Source organism: Bos indicus, chromosome 9, assembly GCF_029378745.1.
Source record: "Bos indicus isolate NIAB-ARS_2022 breed Sahiwal x Tharparkar chromosome 9, NIAB-ARS_B.indTharparkar_mat_pri_1.0, whole genome shotgun sequence".
Taxonomy (NCBI): domain Eukaryota; kingdom Metazoa; phylum Chordata; class Mammalia; order Artiodactyla; family Bovidae; genus Bos; species Bos indicus.
This window is the reverse complement of record NC_091768.1, coordinates 71,644,181-71,665,599: the sequence shown is the minus strand read 5'-3', so window position 1 is coordinate 71,665,599 and position 21,419 is coordinate 71,644,181. Positions and strand designations below refer to the sequence as shown.

Below are 21,419 nucleotides of genomic sequence, written 5' to 3'. Positions count from 1 at the left end.
CCAAAAGAACAACTTTGAGAGATACTAAAAATTAAGAATGGATATGATTTTGAAATGGGAATGAAGGAGAAAAGGATGACTTCCAGTTTTCTGAATGAACTTACTCAGTAGCTGATGATGCCACCCACTGAGATGGAAGAGAGGAGAAAGAGGGAAAAACTGGGAGAGGAAAGCTGATGGGTTCAGCTCAGTTTTTATCTGCTGAGTGTACAGACCCTTGTGCTCCAAGGCAGCTATGTCTCCTGGAAGGCAGCTGAATGTGCAAGAATGAACATACATACTTATTAAAAACCAACTGATTTTAGGGCCGGATAAAAATAGCTGAAACTCCAGTACTTTGGCCACTTGATGTGAAGAAATGACTCATTGGAAAAGACCCTGATGCTAGGGAAGATTGAAGGTGGGAGGACACGGGGATGACAGAGGATGAGATGGTTGGAGGGCATCACCAACTCGATGGACATGCATGAGTTTGAGTAAGCTCCAGGAGTTGGTGATGGACAGGGAAGCCTGGTATTCTGAAGTCCTTGGGGTCACAAAGAGTTGGACACAACTGAGAGACTGAACTGAAAAATAGGTTCGATTCTAATCTCTGCTACTTAAAAGCTGGTTGACCTTAATATTCTCTAAGCCACAGTTTTCTTATCTGTAAAATGATGACCCTAACAAACACGAAGCAAGGATATGGTAAGGAGTGAAGTTAGTATACAGAAAATGCTAGATGAGCATAAGGTGTGCAATAAATGACACCTCTTGCTACATCTACACCTAGAGAAAAAACTTTTTTTGAAGTAAAATAGGTATGATATAAGTAAATTCTCTTTCATTTTATTATGAACTTTCTCTTTCATTTTATTATGAACTTTTAAAAAATTTCAGCCTATTTGTCCTTATCTTAATAAATGCCAAACATTTTTTCAAAAAGTTTTGAGATATTAATCAATATATTCTGCAAGATTTAAAGTCATTTAAAGATTTCATTCAAATAGGAATCATTTCACCCAAATGGGAGTTTATTCTATGGTAATGAAAGTTCAAACAAGAAAATTCAAATGTATTTAAGGCATGTGGATGTAATGGGGAAAGCTTTGGACTTGGAGTCAGAAGACTATTGTGAAGTCCCAACTCTGACTTGGGACTTAATAGTCCCAAGCATCCCTTTACACATGCACAAGATGAACAGATTGGCCTGTATTTCTGCTAAGTCTAAGGATGCTGAAGGAGAAGGATTTATGATGTTTACAAAATTAAAGCCATCAAGCCATGAACCCTTGACAAAAACTTCACATTTCCTGTGGGTTAAAAGAGATGAACCCACTCCTGATGACCAAAGAACAGAGGCTTCCATTCTGACTCTGATCTGATCATCATCCGCAGGGGAAGAGTTTAGTACTGGGGAGGGAGAAAAAGAAAGAATGAGAGCAATCTTTCCTTCTCTCGAAATCTCTCCCATTCCTACCACCAATTCAGCAGCTGGGTTTGAGCTGAAAGACCAGAAGGTCAGTCACTCAAGATTTCTGATTCTCAAACCTGGCTGAACATGAACAACACTGAGAACTTAATTAAAAAAAAAACAAACCAAATTCCACAGCATTAAAATATCACTAGGAGTAAACCCTATATGATTTACAGGGGTTGGGTTTCATTTTGTAAAAAGTGATATGAAGCATCTTGTGTAATAACCTCACTCTAATGTTAAACCTAAGACTATATTGTCTTTAGCTTCATCTAACCATGCTGAATCAAAAATTTGTTCTTAAGTATAAATATACACACCCTATGGTAATTAACTGGATCACCCTGGTTTGCACGGACTCTACCAACTTTAGCTTTGAAAGTTCCAAGTCACAGGAAACTCCTGGGTCCCTGGAAAACAGGGACGGTAGGTCAATCTAGCTCACACGTGCACACACGCATGCACACACACACATTCTTATACAGATGGACACAAACTTTTAAGTAATGCCCAGTGTGTCGGAACAAAGTACAGATATACAGTAGCCTTCTCACAAAGCACTGCCTCTAAGATGACATCATCATTCACTCAGGTACATGGTCACACTTTCAGACCTCAGATGCCACTGCGATCAAAAGACAGGCAGTGAATGGCATAGGTGACATATCATCATACTATCATCCATTTCACTACAGCCCATGCTACTAATATTTAAGTTCAATAACCAGCATTTTAAAAAACTACTCTGAAGCCCCTGCTTCCCAATTGCCTTTGATCTACTTTTGTAAAAACTCAGGCATTTTTGAGGAATAACCTCTACTATTTGACGAATTTTTTAATGGTCTTTGTAATTTTTTGTTACATTTTTTCCTGCAATGATACCAGTGAAATTACATAATAATATATAAAGACATTAGACAATGGTCATATCTATCTATAAATTAAAACCTCAGTTATCATGTCATTTAAATGAATCACTAACAGAAAGCAAACTAACTTGGAACAACATATATACATCAGAAAGCACATTACTCTGAATTTTAAAATTGAACTCATTTCAGAAATCATTTCCAGAAGCATATTATTATAACAAATATATTGTCCTTTGTTGCCTGATGAGAACCTAAGATTCTAAGATCTAGTCATGATCATACAAGCAAATAATGCACACATGGTAAGTATACATCTCCTCATTTGTGACATCACCAATTGTGGGCAGAACATCTGGGATGCAACTGATGGTACTGTGGGAGTGGGGAGTGAAAGGAGAACCTTCCACTGACTCCCATTGCACACACTCAAGGACTAGTATCACAAAGACACTACTAATAAATTAGGAGGAAAGGCTATATAAGTCCTTTCCCATTGAGAAATCTGAATTTTAGAATGGTTGCCACCAATCTCGTGCATTCCTCCCTGGGCAAAGTGAAAGTCGCTCAGTTGTGTCCGACTCTTTGCAACTCCATGGACTATACAGTCCATGGAATTCTCCAGGTCAGAATACTAGAGTGGGCAGCCTTTCCCTTCTCCAGGGGATCTTCCCAACCCAGGGATCGAACCTGGGTCTCCCGCATTGCAGGTAGATTCTTTATTGGCTGAGCCACAAGGAAGCCCTATAAAGACCTTAGCAAAATAAGAAAATCCCTTCAGGACTGTGGTCGCCACCCTTAAAGTGAACAATAGGCATGCAAGTGATATGCTTCACCTTTCATACTCCTGACATTCAACCCCACATGCACCATCCAAGTACCTCTGGAATAAAACCTAATAAAGGAGGTGTGTAAAACTGTTTAGACAGTAAAAAACACTTTGCACAATTTCAATGCCCTCATCTTTCTATCATTGTCTTTACAAGCAGACAATCAAGGAAGACCTCAATATATGATATCATTAAGCAGAAACAGTATACATTTCCAAAGGTATGTTTTATGATCTTGAAAGAAGATTCAAAATTTGACTAAAAATATGTTTAGCAAAAACTTGCTTTTTACAATATATCCCTTCCAGTATGATTTTGAGTCTTCTTACCACAACATTTTTCAGTAAAACTGAGATAGAATTACGACTTACGGATTGCTCATTTAAATCCTGGGAGTCTTCCATGTGGTTTTCTTACTTCTCCTGCCACCCCCAAGTAGAAGCAGCTTCCTCCAATTAAAAATGGACTATCTGAAACAAAATGATGAAAACAAAGTGGAAAAATGAAAAAGTTATCTTTTAAAATTATTTGTAAAGTTACCAAAACTTTGATTTACATGATAATAATCTGTAGAGACATTATTTTTCAAGAACAAAATTTCTTAATATTGTTCCCATATCTGATAGAAATGATGACCTTGAAAATCACATCATAGTAATACTGAGATAAGTAAACAGCTACTTAGGCATCCTGCAGATAAACAAAAGCATCTGAGGACAACTTCAGAGACCCAGGGTGCAGTAAACACCCAGTGTGCTATTTTGCTGAGAGAGGTCTGTTATTACGCAATTGACAGATCAAAAGTTAAAAGTCTGTGTTTTGTGTTAGTTGCTCAGTCGTATCCAACTCTTTCAGACCCCATGAACTATAGCCCGCCAAGCTCCTCTGTCCATGGGATTCTCCAAGCAATAATACGGGAGTGGGTTGCCATTTCCTTCTCCAAAAGTCTGCATTAACCATTCATTTTCTAAAGAATATAAAATTGAAGAAAATATAATGTGTATTTTAATACGACATCTCCATACTACAGGAAAATTTGTCTCAATTGCCAGATGATCAAATTCTGTTCTAAAAAATATAATGTGATAAAATGCATGCACAATTTTTTAAAAAGAATGAAAATAAGACTATCATGATAAAAAGGTGTTACAGAAATATGTAAGAAGGAAAACTGGTCAGTAAACTACTCAAAAAAATTTATCTTTATTTGATATAATACATTAAAAATTTTCCAGGCAAACTGAAGTCTAAATATACTCTAAGAGGCATATATATTTTAAATTCCCATATAGAGAAGACTTATATAATAGAAGCAATGGAATATAACACAAAAAAAGCCAAACACCCCCTTGAGTTCCCCCCCATACCCACAATTAATCACAATTAAAAGATACATGAAAATATAGAAGTATCTCTGCAAATATCAAATTAATAATAAGCTAATGTCCTTGACATAATAAAGAGCTCTTACAGTCTAAACAGAAAAGCATATGCACTCCTACAGAAAAATGGTCAATCACCACAAAACAATGCTCAAGCTCACTAATCTATGAAATGCACTTTAAATTAGTAATGATACATTTCCAGCCCTTCATATTCTAATTCTAAAATAAAATTAAAAGAATATGAGTTTATAAAAAGATCTCTATAAAAAAGTGTTCATTATAAGCATAAACACAGATATAAATTATTAAGCTTACATTTCAAGGAATATTTAGAGACATCAAAAGTTTTCAAAGATATCATTTAAGTGGAAAATAAATATTCCAGTCTGCAGAAGCAATATGTTCCCAACTCACTTTATAGAACATTCAACATATTGGAGGGGTTTTACTTGGTTTTAAGTATTCCCTACTACAACTAGAAAGACATGGTTTTAGTTTCTTTTCTTTTCTGCCCTGCAGTACAGTCTTTAATAAACCAGTTACTTTATTAGAACATAAGACGTTTTAAAATGTACATTGTTTTACATATACACGAACACAGAGACACAAATCAAAGATTCTTTTCTAAAATTTTCTCTAATTTTAATTTTTAAATTTTTAAAAGTCTTAAAATGGGAATGGCAACTTATATGTATGTATTGTGACAGTCTCAGTAAGAAACTGATTACAATTACTCCAAAACCAGAAAGGTGTCATTTTTAAAGAAAAGCACTATTTTAAAGGGCATTTAAGGTGGGGATGAGGAAGGGTAGATATTAACACATTGAAAGGTGTTACAGTATACATCTGAATTTAGGAAGATAGATAGCCAGGGAGTTCTAGATTTAAAGATGTCATTCTTTGTGTTGGAGGTGGCCCTGAGAAATGGTGATGGGAAAGAGCCCAGCTCTTTCCTTTTCACCTAGCACCTTCGTCTTTCTTCTCCCACTCTCCCCCATCTCCTTACAGACCCTCGCATCACATCTGGTTCTCCCTTCCTGTCCTGCTTCTTGCTGATCTCTGGTTTGCTCTTCCCATCCAAGCGGACCTCCTGATCCTTGGCCCGACCACTCTGGCCCACCCTTGCCTTGGATAAGGTGCGCAACTTAGGAAATGTGGCCACTAGTCCAACTGATGCTAAACTGCTAAAATTCTACATCTGCCAGCATCATGAGCCTTCCTCTCTCCTGCAGGAAGAAACTGTAAGGGATTATTTTCTTTACAGTCATTTTCTCCCTACTACCTGGATAATGCAGGTCAGGAAGCAACAGTTAAAACTGGACATGGAACAACAGACTAGTTCCAAATAGGAAAAGGAGTTTGTCAAGGCTGTATATTGTCACCCTGTTTATTTAACTTATATGCAGAGTACATCATGAGAAACGCTGGACTGGAAGAAACACAAACTGGAATCAAGATTGCCGGGGGAAATATCAATAACCTCAGATATGTAGACGACACCACCCTTATGGCAGAAAGTGAAGAGGAACTCAAAAGCCTCTTGATGAAAGTGAAAGTGGAGAGTGAAAAAGTTGGCTTAAAGCTCAACATTCAGAAAATCAAGATCATGGCATCTGGTCCCACCACTTCATGGGAAATAGATGGGGAAACAGTAGAAACAGTGTCAGACTTTATTTTTCTGGGCTCCAAAATCACTACAGATGGTGACTGCAGCCATGAAATTAAAAGACGCTTATTCCTTGGAAGGAAAGTTATGACCAACCTAGATAGGATATTCAAAAGCAGAGACATAACTTTGCCAACAAAGGTTCATCTAGTCAAGGCTATGGTTTTTCCTGTGGTCATGTATGGATGTGAGAGTTGGACTGTGAAGAAGGCTGAGCGCCGAAGAATTGATGCTTTTGAACTGTGGTGTTGGAGAAGACTCTTGAGAGTCCCTTGGACTGCAAGGAGATCCAACCGGTCCATTCTGAAGATCAGCCCTGGGATTTCTTTGGAAGGAATGATGCTAAAGCTGAAACTCCAGTACTTTGGCCACCTCATGCGAAGAGCTGACTCATTGGAAAAGACTCTGATGCTGGGAGGGATTGGGGGCAGGAGGAGAAGGGGATGAAGAGGATGAGATGGCTGGATGGCATCGCTGACTCCATGGACGTGAGTCTCAGTGAACTCCGGGAGTTGGTGATGGACAGGGAGGCCTGGCGTGCTGCGATTCATGGGGTCGCAAAGAGTCGGACACGACTGAGCGACTGATCTGATCTGATCTGATCCGACCTGGATAACAAATTAGCCAAGTACTGTCTTAAAGGGGGAATCTAATGTTCCTTTTCATCTAATAGATGGGTAAGATGAATGGCAAAAATACTGTACCAGAGTATCAAGGGAAGAAACATTAAATTCAGCTATGTAAAAACAAAACCAAAACTTTTTATTTCTGAATAGAGAAAAATAGCCCGCAAAATAAAAAGATACAACAGATTATAAAAATATCTTCAATAAATACTATAAAGATGACTTTAAAAGCAAAAATATTGCTAAGACAAAGTTTACTGCTACTGCTAAGTCACGTCAATCGTGTCCAACTCTGTGCGACCCCATAGACGGCAGCCCAACAGGCTCCTCTGTCCCTGGGATTCTCCAGGCAAGAATACTGGAGTGGGTTGCCATTTCCTTCTCCAGTGCATGAAAGTGAAAAGTCAAAGTGAAGTCGCTCAGTCGTGTCAGATTCTTCGCGACCCCATGGACTGTAGCCTACCAGACTCCTCCATCCATGGGATTCTCCAGGCAAGAGTACTGGAGTGGGGTGCCATTGCCTTCTCCGAGGCAAAGTTTAAGGAACTATTAAATGACTAAGCAAAGATATGAAAAATCACTATTTAAAATGTAAGTAATAAACAAATATTTGAAAAAGTATTCACTTTCACAGTTGCCAAAATATGCAAACTTAAGCAACACGTATACAGTTTGGATTCCTATACATATCTTCAATAACTAATCATTTTAAATATTATTAATACCCAGTGTCAGAAAGGATACTATGAAAATGCTGTCCTCATTCAACTGCCACTGAAATGCCAAGTTTTCTAATATTTTTAGAAAGCAGTCTGTCACTGCATTTTAAAATATGTTTAAACTTTTTTACCCAATGTATCAACTTTCCTAGGGAGTAAACCATTTCCTTCCAAAAGTGACAAGGTATTCACTACAGTGGCATTCACAGTAATAAAAATTAGATGTAGCTTCATCTTTGCAGAGCATTGATTAAACAAATTATGGTCAAAAAATTTAATATAAATGCAAAGCTCAGAAGTACAATTATAAAAATGACATGAAAAGCAAAAAGTACTGATTACATAGTAAGTAAAAAAAAATCGGAACACAAAATTTTAGCTATGCTAATACTAATGTAAATTTAGCATGTATTTGGGTATTGGTTAAAAAGAAACATAAAAAATATACATAATTTGATAAAGAATTATGTCTTTGGCTTCACATACTTTGATTATTGTTGATTCTATTGCCTCTTTGCAATAAATTATATTTTATTTTTTTCCACCATAATACAGGAAGACAGAGTAAGTAAAACCAAATGATGCTAAAATGATTTCACAAGATCAGTTAAAAGCACAGTAAACAATGAAAGGGAATTTTCCAAGTAGTAGATTCTATCTTCAAGTGAACTCTGTGTCTTTCTCTGGGAAATAAATTTCAAAACCAGAGTAATTTCTTTAAGGCAAGTATTCTTTATCCTATTTATCAGTGTCATCTATAGCACCTATCTTAGTGTCTGGTGAACATTACGTGGTTAACAAATATTAACTGAATGGATGACAAAATTAATGGTGGATGAAATCATACATAATGTATTTGACAATGCAAACAAAAAGTGTAAACAGCCATATAACTTAATTTTGAAAATTCTGTCTCAAATATGTGGCTATGTTAAGCAAAATGCTATGCTTTTCAGGTAGAATATTGTAACTTTTCAAAAAATTTAATATTGAGAATAGTCCATTTTAAATACCATTAGGCAAATAGGTATTTTCCTATTTGCCTCACACAGTACCTGGTGGACTAATCTCAATATTAAATTTTCAGCTTCCCTGGTGGCTCAGATGGTAAAGAATCTGCCATCAATGCAGGAGACCTGGGTTTGATCCCTGTGTTCGGAAGATCCCCTGAAGGAAATGGCAATCTACTCCAGTGTTCTCGCCTGGAAAATTCCATGGAGAGAGGAGGAGCCTGGCAGGCTACAGTTCATAGGGTCGCAAAGAGTCAGCCACAACTGAGCAACTGAGCACACATATGCAACAATAAAATACTTATAATAATATGACTATTATAATCAAATGTAGCCTATTATTTATTTATAACATAGTATGTCATTTTAGTTTCCTAAAGTTGCTGTTATAAAGTACTAAGATTAGGTGGCTTAAACAACAGAAATCTATTCTCTCATAGGTCTGACAGTACAAAGTCCTAAATTAACACACTGGAAGATTCATGCCCTCTCTGGAGGCTCTAGAAAGGAATCATTCTTTGTCTGTTCCTAATTTCTGGTGTTTACCAGCAATCCTTAGCATCCCCTGGCTAGTAGATGCATCTTAGTGTGGCCATCACATAATATTCTCCCTGCCTCTCTCTCCAAAGAACTTCCTCTGTCCAAATATCCCTATTCTTACAAGTACACCAGCTATTGGACTAGAACCCACTCTAATCTGGTCAAATCTCATTTTAACTCGATTACATCTGCAAAGACCCTATTTCCAAGTAAGGTAGCATTCACAAGTAAGGTGGTTATAACTTAAACCTATCTTTTGAGAAAAACAACTCAACCCAAAACACATGATCACGCTAAAATAATATTAAGATGTGATCGAGGTTTAAATATAGAAGATTGAAGGCAGGAGGAGAAGGGGATGACAGAGGATAATATGGTTAGATGGCATCACAGACTCGATGGACATGAGTTTGAGCAAGCTCCGGGAATTGGTGATGGACAGGGAAGCCTGGCGTTCTGCAGTTCATGGGGTCTCAAAGAGTCGAACACAACTGAGCGATTTAACTGAACTGAAGGTTTAAACGTAGTATTTCCAGAAAAGATACACAAGAATTAAATTAAGAATATCAATCACTAGGAAAGAACTGATAATATTCTAGAAGGACTACCATCTCTGGGCACTCACTGGTGCTAACTCAAGTGAAATTAAACATTAAGACAGCCAGAAAACTGTTGAAGCATAAGAGAATAAAGCAAAGACTAGCCTTTTTCTGTTAACCATTGCTTCAGAATCTACTTAATGTTCCAGTTGGGGAGTTATTTGCATCAATGTTCCATGTTACAACATAATACTTTGCTTTATATTTCCTTAAAATTGAGATTGTTACTTAGTTTAACTGTTTTACGGTAACATGAATTTATTTCTTTGCCAAACACTCTAAAGTACTAAAATATTACGAGCCCAGTGATTTTATATTACTGGACCAAGTAAAACTACCTGGGCTAATTGCAGACACAGTATTATTTTACATCATAATTTAGCAATGGTTGTTATGCTAAGTCCTTTAACATTTAATATTCACAAATACATGAGAAAAAGACAAGACCATTCTTCAAATCAAATAAGAGAAGTATTACCTCATAATAAAGATATAAAATTAAGGAATAACAGTAACCTCATGCTGTTTTATGAGGCAATAATTTAGTTCCAAGCTCTATTTCAAGGCCATTCTCCCCGAAATGGTAAATTTCGAACAGGAATCACAGCGACCTCACTCATTCTGTGTTAGATTATTTCTTCTAAAGTTAGGTTTTCAACATACAGAAAATTGATCATATCCTTTTCTTGAACTCTGCCCTAGACATAAGGTGGAAACTCCTGTCCTATGGAAAATCAGAATTTAAAAAATCAGCAAATTTTCTAATTTAAACATATGATGAGATTATATATCAAATGTTAAAAACATTTCTCAGAAACGGCATGAGATATTTAGACTTAGAAATGGCACAGAAAGGACACTGTGCTTTCAAGAAAGAGAAGATGCTGAAAGAAGTAGGAAGAGCTTGTGGAGTCTGTGTGATGTAACCCTAATCCTCTGTCTTTCTAAGCAAACCATCAATACTAGACTAACAAGGCATGCTTTCCCTTGGTTGTGTGTGTGTGTGTGTGTGTGTGTGTGTGTGCGTGCTCAGTCATGTCCGACTCTTTGATACCCCATGGACTGTAGCCCACCATGCTCCTCTGTTCATGGAATTCTTCAGGCAGGAATACTGGAGTGGGTTGCCATTTATTCCTCCAGGGGATCTTCCTGACCCAGGGATCAAACCTGAGTCTCATCAATCACCTTCATTGCAGGCAGATTCTTTACCACTCGCACCACCGGGGAAGCCCTTACTCTGGCTAAAGGCAAATGTGAAGGGTGAAGGGGTGCTCCCTGTTTCAGAGCTGGCATGGAACTAAGACAGAAGCTGCAGGGGGTGGGTGGGGGGTGGCTATTCTGCTGGACTATATACACAGATGGCAAGGCCTCCCACTGATCATTAAAGCTTAACACCTGTCATCGACTCCTTGTCACTCCTCTCCACATTCAATAAAGGACCTAGCAATACCTCAAGGAGTTCACTCGAATCCCTCCATGTTTCACTCCTCACAGATACTATAGTAGTTCAAGCCATCACCTTCCCTACATTGAAGCAGCAGCCTCCTAAGGGCCCTCCATCCTGCTCCCTGGACCTCATTTTTCACGGCATAGTCAGAGTGATAGCTTTAAAATAAAGATCGGATTATGTTCTCTTCAACCCAGAGCTTTGCCCCTTTCCTTGGGATAAACCATTCTTTCATTGGTGCTACTGCAGCTCTGGCAATACATCAGTCTGCCAAAATGACCCACGACAGGTGACCAGAAGTCATATGCTTTTGTTCCCTGGGGCCATGGACCAAAGTAGAAGTTTAGGGAGAGCTCCATCTTCCTTCTCCCTGAGTTCCAGGCCTTATTCCACAGTCCTTGCCATCCCTTCACCCTATCACTACCATCACACTGCTCTGCGGGCAAAGGTTGGGAATTCCACCAGGAGTCTCCTGTGAGGGTGCATGCACAGTAGAGGCTATGTTTGCGTCTTGCTGCAGTGCAAAGAAAAAAGGAAGAAGGAAAGAGACTACATTCCTCCACCCATCTTCCAAATGCCGAGTATGCATGCCTATCTGCTAAATTGCTCAGTGGTGTCCAACTGTTTTTGTGACCTTATCGACTATAGCCCACCAGGCTCCTCTGTCCATGGGATTCTCCAAGAATACTGAAGTGGGTTGCCATGCCCTTCTCTAGGGGATCTTACCCACCCAGGAATTGAACCCACTTCTCTTGCATTAGCAAGCAGGTTCTTTACCCCTAGTTACACATGGGAAGCCCAAATATCTAGTACATTCTTAGGGTAAGATATCAAGATTGCACCCCACCCAAACTCTTGTTCTAGCTCCTGTGAAGATTCTGCAGTGGAGATGGAAGTGTGTGGATAGTTCTGTCCATAACCTCTGACACAGCCCCTATTCTACTGTAGGTGGGGGCTTCAGAGGATTTATTATACATGAAAAGTCTTCTAGACCAAGGCAAGGTGTCTGGCATTCCATTATATTCTATCATTTAGAACAGCTAATCTATTGTTTGACTTGCAGATTATCAAATTGTAAATGAATTTTCAAAAACATTTGTGTATAAAATTAAGGTTTGCTTGCATGTGAAGTGAAGTCGCTCAGTCAGTCCGACTCTTTGCAACCCCATAGACTGCAGCCTACCAGGTTCCTCTGTCCATGGGATTTTCTAGGCAATAGTACTGGAGTGGGTTGCCATTTCCTGCTCCAGGGGATCTTCCCAACCCAGGGCTCGAACCTGGGTCTCCCACATTGTAGACAGACGCTTTACCGTCTGAGCCACCAGGGAAGTCCCATGAGGGTACTTATATACCTATTGTTGTTGTTTAGTCTCTAAGTGGTGTCCAGTGCTTTTGCAACCCCATGGATTGTTGCCTGTCAGGTTTCTCTGTTCATGGGATTTCCCAGGCAAGAATACTGGAGTGGGTTGCCATTTCCTTCTCCAGGGGATCTTCCAGGGATTGAACCCACAAGTCCTGCATTGCAGGCAGATTCTTTACTGCTGAGCCACCAGGGAAGCCCATATACATCTATGAATATCACACTGACCAGTATTCATCTTATAGCACATTAAGTCCCCCAGGACTTTTCCAGTGACATCAAATTACTTCAGTCTAATGACTCGTCACTATCCCTTCCAATGGCTTAGGATGTAGGCCCGAGAAAGTACCAGGCTACTCCTCCATCAGTAGCAAAATCTCTAGCATATAAAACTTGGGATGCTATTTTTTACTATTGCCATGAGTAAAAAGCTGATCTGCTAGGGAGAGACAGAAATGAGCTGACCCAGAAAGAGAAGCAAAAACAGGAGATGGCAAGAAAGTCCTGGCAGAATTCAAGTCCCTGGATCCTGTTACTCATGAAGCCTCACTGACTCTCTGCTCTTCCTGCTGCATCGTTGCTCAGTGCTTCGTTGGATTCCATGAGCAATCCTCATAATCTCCAACTAAATTCTCTCCTTTACTAAGAGACTGCCTCACATAAAACTGCAATTGTATAAGAGGTCTAACAAGTTTTATTCCCACTGCATTCTTGAGTTATTACAGCTGGAATCAACTGTCAAGAATGACACTGCCTTTAGATCCTCCGCACCAAGTTCCCCTCATCGCCCTCCAAATTTCGTTAATGGGTCTCTGAAGCTGGGTCAGGCATTGGCTCGTTCCAGCTGCTCAGGAAGCATGCCAGAGAGGGAAGCCAACAGCGCAAAGAACACCTAGCTCCAACTCTATGGCCAACTGTTCAGAAAGGTAAGATGGGCATTCTGTGCCCATGCACATGACTCTTGTCCCTGCTTGTACAAAAGGAAAACAGAAAAGGTGTCCAATAAACAGATCGAGGTGAACAGTAATGTCTGGCTTCAATCTCCTTAAATGAAGTCAAGCTAAAAAGTAGATGCTGAGCTATTTTTGAACTGTTTACAAGACAGGGCATGGATTTTGCAAAATGGTCCATTTAACACAAAATGTTTAAAAATAATGAGGTTAATTTCTCATGCTAAAAAATGATAACAAGCCGAATTTCATGATAATTATGGTTTCCCAGCTGGCACTAGTGGTAAAGAACTCGACTGCCAATGCAGGAGACGCAAGAGACACGGGTTAAATCCCTGGGTCAGGAAGATACCCTGGAGGAGGGCATACTAACCCACTTCAATATTCTTGGCTGGAGAATCCCGTGGACAGAGGAGGCTAGCAGGCTACAGTTCTTAGGGATACACAGAGTCAGACACGACTGAAGCGACTGAGCACGCACACATGCGTTTGGGTCCTTAGTGATATACAGATTCATTTGATAGTAGCCATCTTCCTGGAATTATAAATTACCATCACTTGATTTTTGACAGTAAGGGCCAGCCAAGGTTATGTTTTGTTTGTGTTTGCTAATTGTTGATGGTTGGCTAGTCAACTTAGAAAACACGCATATAATTGAAACCAGCTAGTCTCACAGAAACATCTCGAAGAATTTTGAGCTTGGCAACTTTTATTACACCTACATATTCTGTAACCTACTTTCTTTTTCATGCATCCCTTGTTGTTCTTCCCATACTACGAATTCCCTGACTGCAGAGCTTTCTGCATTTATTGTAATAGTTCACTGAACTATGAAGCCTGACAGAAAAGAACTATTTGAGCCTTTCTGAATAAACTATCTGCTCTTCTCTCCTCTTGAGACCCCAGAAGTCTAAAAAATGTCTTTCTGGAGGAAACAGAAATGCAGTGACTCCCAGTAAAGACTTAGGGGCTTCCCCGGTGGCTCAGTGGGTAAACAATCCACTTGCAAAGCAGGAGAGGCAGGTTTGATCCCTGGGTTGGAAGTTCCCCTGGAGGAGAGCATGGCAACTCACTCCAGTATTCTTGCCTGGAGAATCCCATGGACAAAGGACCCTGTACAGTTCATGACATTGTAAAATACTAAACAACAACATCAACAAAGTAAAGACTTTAGGAATAAAACAAGTCTATATGTGAGTCCTTGCTTTCCTACTGGATAACTATGGCCTTGGGATAGTTCATAAATACCTTTGAATATCATCCTCTTCATCCATCATATATGAACACTAATAATACCTATATTTTGTTAGGATTAAATAAAATCATGTATTTCAAAAATGTAAGCCATTTACTAATGACAGACTGGAAGAAAATTTCTGTTTTATTCATTCTTCATATAATTAATTAAAATATTTTAAGTTTTTTCTATATAGTAGAATTATACTTATGTGATTTCTATGAAAATAATTTTTAACTCTGTCCAACTAAGAATGTTATACTAATCAGTTATTTTCAGGAACTGCATTAACTATCTATATATAGGCAGTTAGTAGCCCTTGTCACCAATCTTGAACCAATTTTCTGAACTCACACTAGTTTGTAAAAATGAACAGTTTTTGATATTTTGATCAGGTGAGATTCAGATCAGATTAGATCAGATCAGTCGCTCAGTTATGTCCGACTCTTTATGACCCCATGAATCGCAGCACACCAGGCCTCCCTGTCCATCACCAACTCCCGGAGTTCACTCAGACTCATGTCCATCGAGTCAGTGATGCCATCCAGCCATCTCATCCTCTGTCATCCCCTTCTCCTCCTGCCCCCAATCCCTCCCAGCATCAGAGTCTTTTCCAATGAGTCAACTCTTCGCATGAGGTGGCCAAAGTACTAGAGTTTCAGCTTTAGCATCATTCCTTCCAAAGAAATCCCAGGGCTGATCTCCTTCAGAATGGACTGGTTGGATCTCCTTGCAGTCCAAGGGACTCTCAAGAGTCTTCTCCAACACCACAGTACCTTTTACCTATTTTGAGTTTGCCATTATACAAAGCAAAGAAGTTGTGATTGGTTTCTTTAGCACTCAGAGACTGAGTTTACAGTAACAGAATTATAGATGAGTACATAAAAGAGAACACATTTTCAGAAAAGAGCATGAGCAAGGAATTGGCATTCAGTGTTAACAGAATGCTGAGAAGTTCTGAATTGGCAAAAACAGGAGTAAAGTGCTAAATACTAGTGAATACATACACTTTGTTATTACTGCTTTGATACCTTTGAAACACAAAAAATGAATGGTAAATATGATATAACTGCAACAATACATCTACCTCCAACTTATGAAAAATAGGGACCAGTGACTGGAGTTAAGGGGCAGGCAACTAACTTGAAGGCCGTTGTGATAATCTGAATAAGAAATCAGGAGAACCTGGACTGATAATGGCGACTGAAAGAAGCCTAGAGAAAAGATGGATATGTGGGATTACATGAAAGACAAATCTTTATCAGGCAAATGCAACTGATATGTAACCAGTAAGACAAACATAATTATCAGGTGTCACACCTGGATTCTAGAGAAACTGGTGATATGAAAAAGTTGAGCAGAAAATTTTTTCTGCTCTGTTTGCATATAACTGTTTTGCTGACCTTATGTTCATTTATAAAGATGGGCAGAAAACAACAGCAAGAGGCAACACAGGAAGGAAGAAGTCTGAGAAGTTCGTCTCTTTTACCGAAGAGAAGCTAGGACAACTCATCCTGTCATCTAACTCAATGAGGAAGTCTGTCAGGTGAAAGAGCTTTGGGGAAGAGAGTAAGAGAAAATCATTGAGATAAATCAAACCTCAGCCTCACACAAATGTAACTCTAAATTGTTACTGCATCACTAGCATGGAAACCTCAAGCCAAAATATTAAAATCAGGATTGAGCCAGAGATTTGAACTCCCTAGACTCCAGGGAAGCAAATGAAAAACTGGCCCACAGGGCATAAAGGATTCTGAAATAAAAATTCATCAAAAGTGATAAGCTACACCAGGAAACAAAACACCACAGAGACTACAGATGCAACAACAGGAGATTTGGAACCCCCAAATTTGAGATTAATGATAATCGGAAAGATCTCATACATATAATAAGTGTGCTTAAAATAATTAAAGAAGAAATAGAAACAAAATTGAAGGACCCACGAATCGCAAAAAGTAAATACACAAATTTGGAAAAGAACCTTAAAAGTGTTTTTAAAAATATATCCATTGAAATTTCAAACAAGAAATGAATGAAATAAACAGCTGATTAGATTCAGCTAAGGAAACAATTTGTAAAGTAGAAGATAAAACTCGGGAAGTACCCCACCCCCATAAAAGAAAGAAATAAAAACAAAAACAATAGCAGCAACACAAACCTATCTTTTCCTCTAAAGTTTTCTGTCTTACCAATTTCAAAGAAATAAAGGTGTGACACCTGAAAATCATGGTTTTTATTTTGCGAGTAGGGGATCCAATATATAACAAAGTAAATATGAGAGATATAAAATATAGCAGTAAATTTGACTTCCCTAAATACAAGTTTCATGCCTGAACTGTGTCTATAGAGAATAACAGTTAAGAATTTAATTAAATGTAATGCTCTTTACCTTCCTAAAATTTGGGACACCTAAAGTGAATTTTATTTACCCAGATTTTTTAATTGAGGCATCCAAGAAAGGTTTTTTCCCAAGAAAGTTTGAATACCTTCTTTTCTCCCAAATTTCCCTATAGCATCAGAGTATAAAAGCATCCACTGACTTTGTAACTGCATTAACAATAGAATCACATTTACAAAATCTGCCATTTAGCATCTAGTAATCCAAATAATTTCCTAAAGGTCAAAGTTGAAAGAATTCAGAAAATAATCTCAAATAAATCTTATGTTCAGTTCAATTCCATGCTTTGCTTCCCTAAAGTATGACTTTAAAGGCAAACTTAGAGAGACAGAGACTATGAATGAAATTCACAGCATCTTACTTCTTTGTCTTGGGATCATAAGGGGTATAGAAGTAAGTGGGGTTTATTAAAAGACTGATCATATGAGTTTGTAGACATAATCCTTGAAGCTTCTGAGATTCAGCGAATAGAACCATCTACTTCTCCTCTTTCTTTCTTTCAATTCTTCCTTACCTATTAGTCTTAAAAATCTACTTTTCAGAACTTCCACTCTGGTCTGCTCACAGAGCAGAAATTGAATCCTGCTTTTTTATGTGTGGCAGATACATAGATATCAGATATTAAGAAATATCTTAATATTCTTAAGATACTAGAATAAGTATCTCATACACTAGATATTAAAAAGTGCAATCATTTATGTCACCCCTAAATATTTTTTCCTCAAGTTAAGTACCCCTAGTTAATATGACCACATCTTTAAATAAGAAAGTCCTTGTTTCCCAATAGGAATTAAGAGGGAATTCAGTCAGCCACAAAAGCATATCTGCCTATGAAATGCATTAAATGGAAGGTGGATATGAAATAGGTCAGTGTACATCATTATTTTCAAACCATTCAATTAAAAGTTGACACTAAATTAATATCAATCAGTCTGGTGTGTGTGTGCTCAGTCGCTCAATTGTGTACAACTCTTTATGACCTCATGGACTGTAGACTACCAGGCGTCTCTGTCCATGGAATTTTCCAGGCAAGAATACTGGAGCAGTTGCCACTTCCTCCTCCAGAGATCTTCCCGACCCAGGGATCAAACCCATGTCTCTTACATTTCCTGCACTGGCAGGCAGATTCTTTACCACTAGTGCTACCTGGGAAGCCCCCAGGTCATCATGAATGTATATCAAATATCACATTCATACCCAGACCAAAAAAAAAAAGAAGGAAAAGAAATTCAATTAGATGAAATGGAAATTAGTAACAGTAAATTTTCAAAGCTATAAGAATGCTCCATTGAGAAAGACCCGAGGGGTTTTGTTTGTTTGCTGGTTCATTTAACACTGAATTATTTCTTTAGAAAAATTAAAAAAGAAAAAAAAAAAAAAGACTAATCTTTAAACTGCAGCAAAGTTTCCTTTGCCTAGGTCTTGGCCATGCCTGGGTCTGTTCAATTCCCAGGGCTCCAAGGGATCTTGGGCCTCAGCACTACCTGGTAAAGAACATGGGAAGAGCTGATGAGCCATAAAGCTGGAGCCAAGTCTGAGTCCTAAGTCTCAGGACTGCAAGAAAAGGGCAAGAAAACAAACCAACCAAAAATGTGTTCAGCAAACACTCTGGAGAAGAGGTAGAGGGTAGATGGCAACCCTATATTCCTTGGATTCTCTGTTACAGCGTGCTGTGCTGCGGGAAGATGCAATACTCTGCTGAAGTGAAGCTACTTGTGGTGTTAGCTGTTCCATCAAGAAGTGAGGTCTGACTCAGAAATACTATTTGCTTTTTAAATATGACTCTTAAAGAATGGAGAAAAAAAAAAAACGAAGCAGGTGAAGCAAGTTTGGGAAAACACTGGTTAAACTAGTTAAGAAAAAGATCACAATGAAAAAGAATTTAAAATATAAGACTTGAAACTCAGGAAGATGAGAGAGGATCAGAATAACCGGCCCCCTCTTGATTAAAGTAAATATAAAGATACTGTTGTTAGAGATGTGGACGTTGGTCCTTTCTGTACTTTTGAGGGGTGCTGTGGTTTCTCCTGGTTGTTACTCTGTTCCACATCTACCTGGGGCTTCAGCCAAGTTCTTGTTCAAACACTCAAACTCTATTAGTTCCTGAAGAAGCTAATCGAGTTGCTCTGCAGTGTCTACGCTTCAGGCACTTACAGAATCTGCTGTGGCCTGAATAAAGACAATCCAACTTAGTTTTTAATGTCTTAATCTTTTCTTTTTGTTTTTTCATGTTCATGAAAAAGAAAAATACAATGAGTTTTTTTAAGAAACTATCTATGATACATAAATTCAAATTATTTATAGTCCCTACATTAAGACTATATCTTGCAAAACAGTTTCCTGTATAATGTATGAATGAATGAACAAATAAGTAAATAATGAAACACTCCTAAGGCACATGTTAAGAAATAAATAAGTTTAATTTCATGAAGTTTCAGACTGAATCAGGCAAACAGAATCATAGATTTCCATGTCTGCCATGACTCAGTGGATAGCTTTGGGAAAACCTTGTAATTTCTCCATACTTCAGTTTCTCACCCTATAAAAGGAGTATATGGCTTGAAATTTAATTCCCTCACAGCAGTGTGAGTTTTGATTCAACATTTATAAAAGACTTTTTAACTTCCCTGATTAATAGGCAAAATACTGTGGTAGCTGTATAATCCACTTTCCAAAATGTATAAAGGTAACTGGTGACATCTGATGTAAAATAATACTTGAGTGGAGAAATAAATATCAGTCATATTTATAACTTTGCCCTTCCATTTTCTAAGTAATAAAAATTACTTCTAACAGAAAAAGTATCAAATTAATATTCAAGCCAGTTGAAGTGTTATCATCACAGGCTTACCTACATTTGGGAGAAGGGGAGTTGTTTTGTTTTTCCAGACTGTCCCGCGTGTTTATATGGTAAAGTCAGGAATGTTGGGCATGGTTTTGAAGGCCTCTAGTGTATTCGTTGGTTTCTGGCATTCTAATGCACTCTACTCTTATAACCATAAAAGTACTCTTGAGTGCTTCTGGAAATATATAACAAATCCTTAATCAATTTAAGAGTGTTTTAACTGCATACATGAAATTTCTTGGGAGGAAAATGTTAGCTATTCTACACACATATAGTACTTAAGTTAGCAAGAGAGTTCTTTCTCAAAGGCACAGAGCAGTTTCCCCATAGTAATATAATTTTCAGTTTTATGTGCCTAAGTCCTATTGAATCCCTTAAAATAACAGGAAATTCTGCAGGAAAAAAAAACTCACAAAAATTGATAGCAATATTTATCCAACACTGGGAGGAATCAGTTAGCTATTATTCTGAGTTGGATTACTCTCTTAAGGTACTAGATACCATTAAAGGTTAGCCAGACTCTTAATAAACCAGAAATTATAAGACTGAATATTCTGGAGATAGAACTTTCTACATATAAGACTTTCACAGGAAAAGCAACTGACTAACAAACTTCACTTTAAACTTCACATGTCATAATAATTTAGCTAGGACTTGAATAGCAATTTTCTGAATTTTGATGCTTTCACTTTAATTTTCATATTAGATTGTGACATTTCACAGATTTACAAATCAAAACATCAATAAGATACAGTTGATAGTCTGACATATGGTAATATTTAATAACACATTCAATATGGAGTGATCTCATTTATCATAATACAATGTCTAAGCCTTTCATCTACATATTCAAATGCTCTAGTAATATATGTAAGGTGCTTACAACTGTGCCTGGCACATAGTTGGCTCTTAACAGAATAAAAATATACCATGCCTCATAAGTTCTCAACAATAACAGAGCTTCTCTTAACAATTCTTATAAATATTTTATGGTGCTAAGTAAAAGCATGTCATGAATGTTATACACACTGAGTTTTTTTCCTACCAAGTGGTTTAAGAACTATGAATACATATATTAATAATCACTCATGTAAGGAGTGGAGAAGGAAATGGCAACCCATACCGGTATTCCTGTCTGGAGAATCCCATGGACAAAGGAGCCTGGCAGGCTACAGTCTACGGGGTCAAAGAGTGGACACAACTGAGCGACTAAGCATGCGTGTGCATGTAAGGAGTAGTGACCACCCTTAAGCGAGATACTAACTACATATAACATAGATTTGTTACATATGTGGTTAACAGAATATTTGCTCTTTTCAGTGAATTCTTCCATTTAGTGTGTGAGTCTCAAGGAATTTACTGCTATAAGCCATCTTATTAACCAAAGCACAAATACAACATTCAACTTGGCATATAATATTGCCTTTGGTTTTATGAGAAAGATGTCCTCCCAAGGATACATGGTGTTATGACCCTCTTTGT

General features: G+C 38.0%; 1 protein-coding gene across 13 annotated transcripts in view; it reads right to left on the bottom strand.

The window, feature by feature from the left end:
* Positions 1-21,419, bottom strand: part of EYA4 (EYA transcriptional coactivator and phosphatase 4) — a 365,716-nt gene that overhangs the window by 283,270 nt on the left and 61,027 nt on the right. For all 13 annotated transcript variants that reach the window (XM_070796186.1, XM_070796188.1, XM_070796187.1 and 10 more), the window contains exon 2: positions 3,527-3,625. In XM_070796186.1, coding sequence (XP_070652287.1) covers positions 3,527-3,559 — 33 coding nt within the window. In that variant the 5' untranslated portion in view covers positions 3,560-3,625. The remainder of the gene's footprint in view (positions 1-3,526; positions 3,626-21,419) is intronic.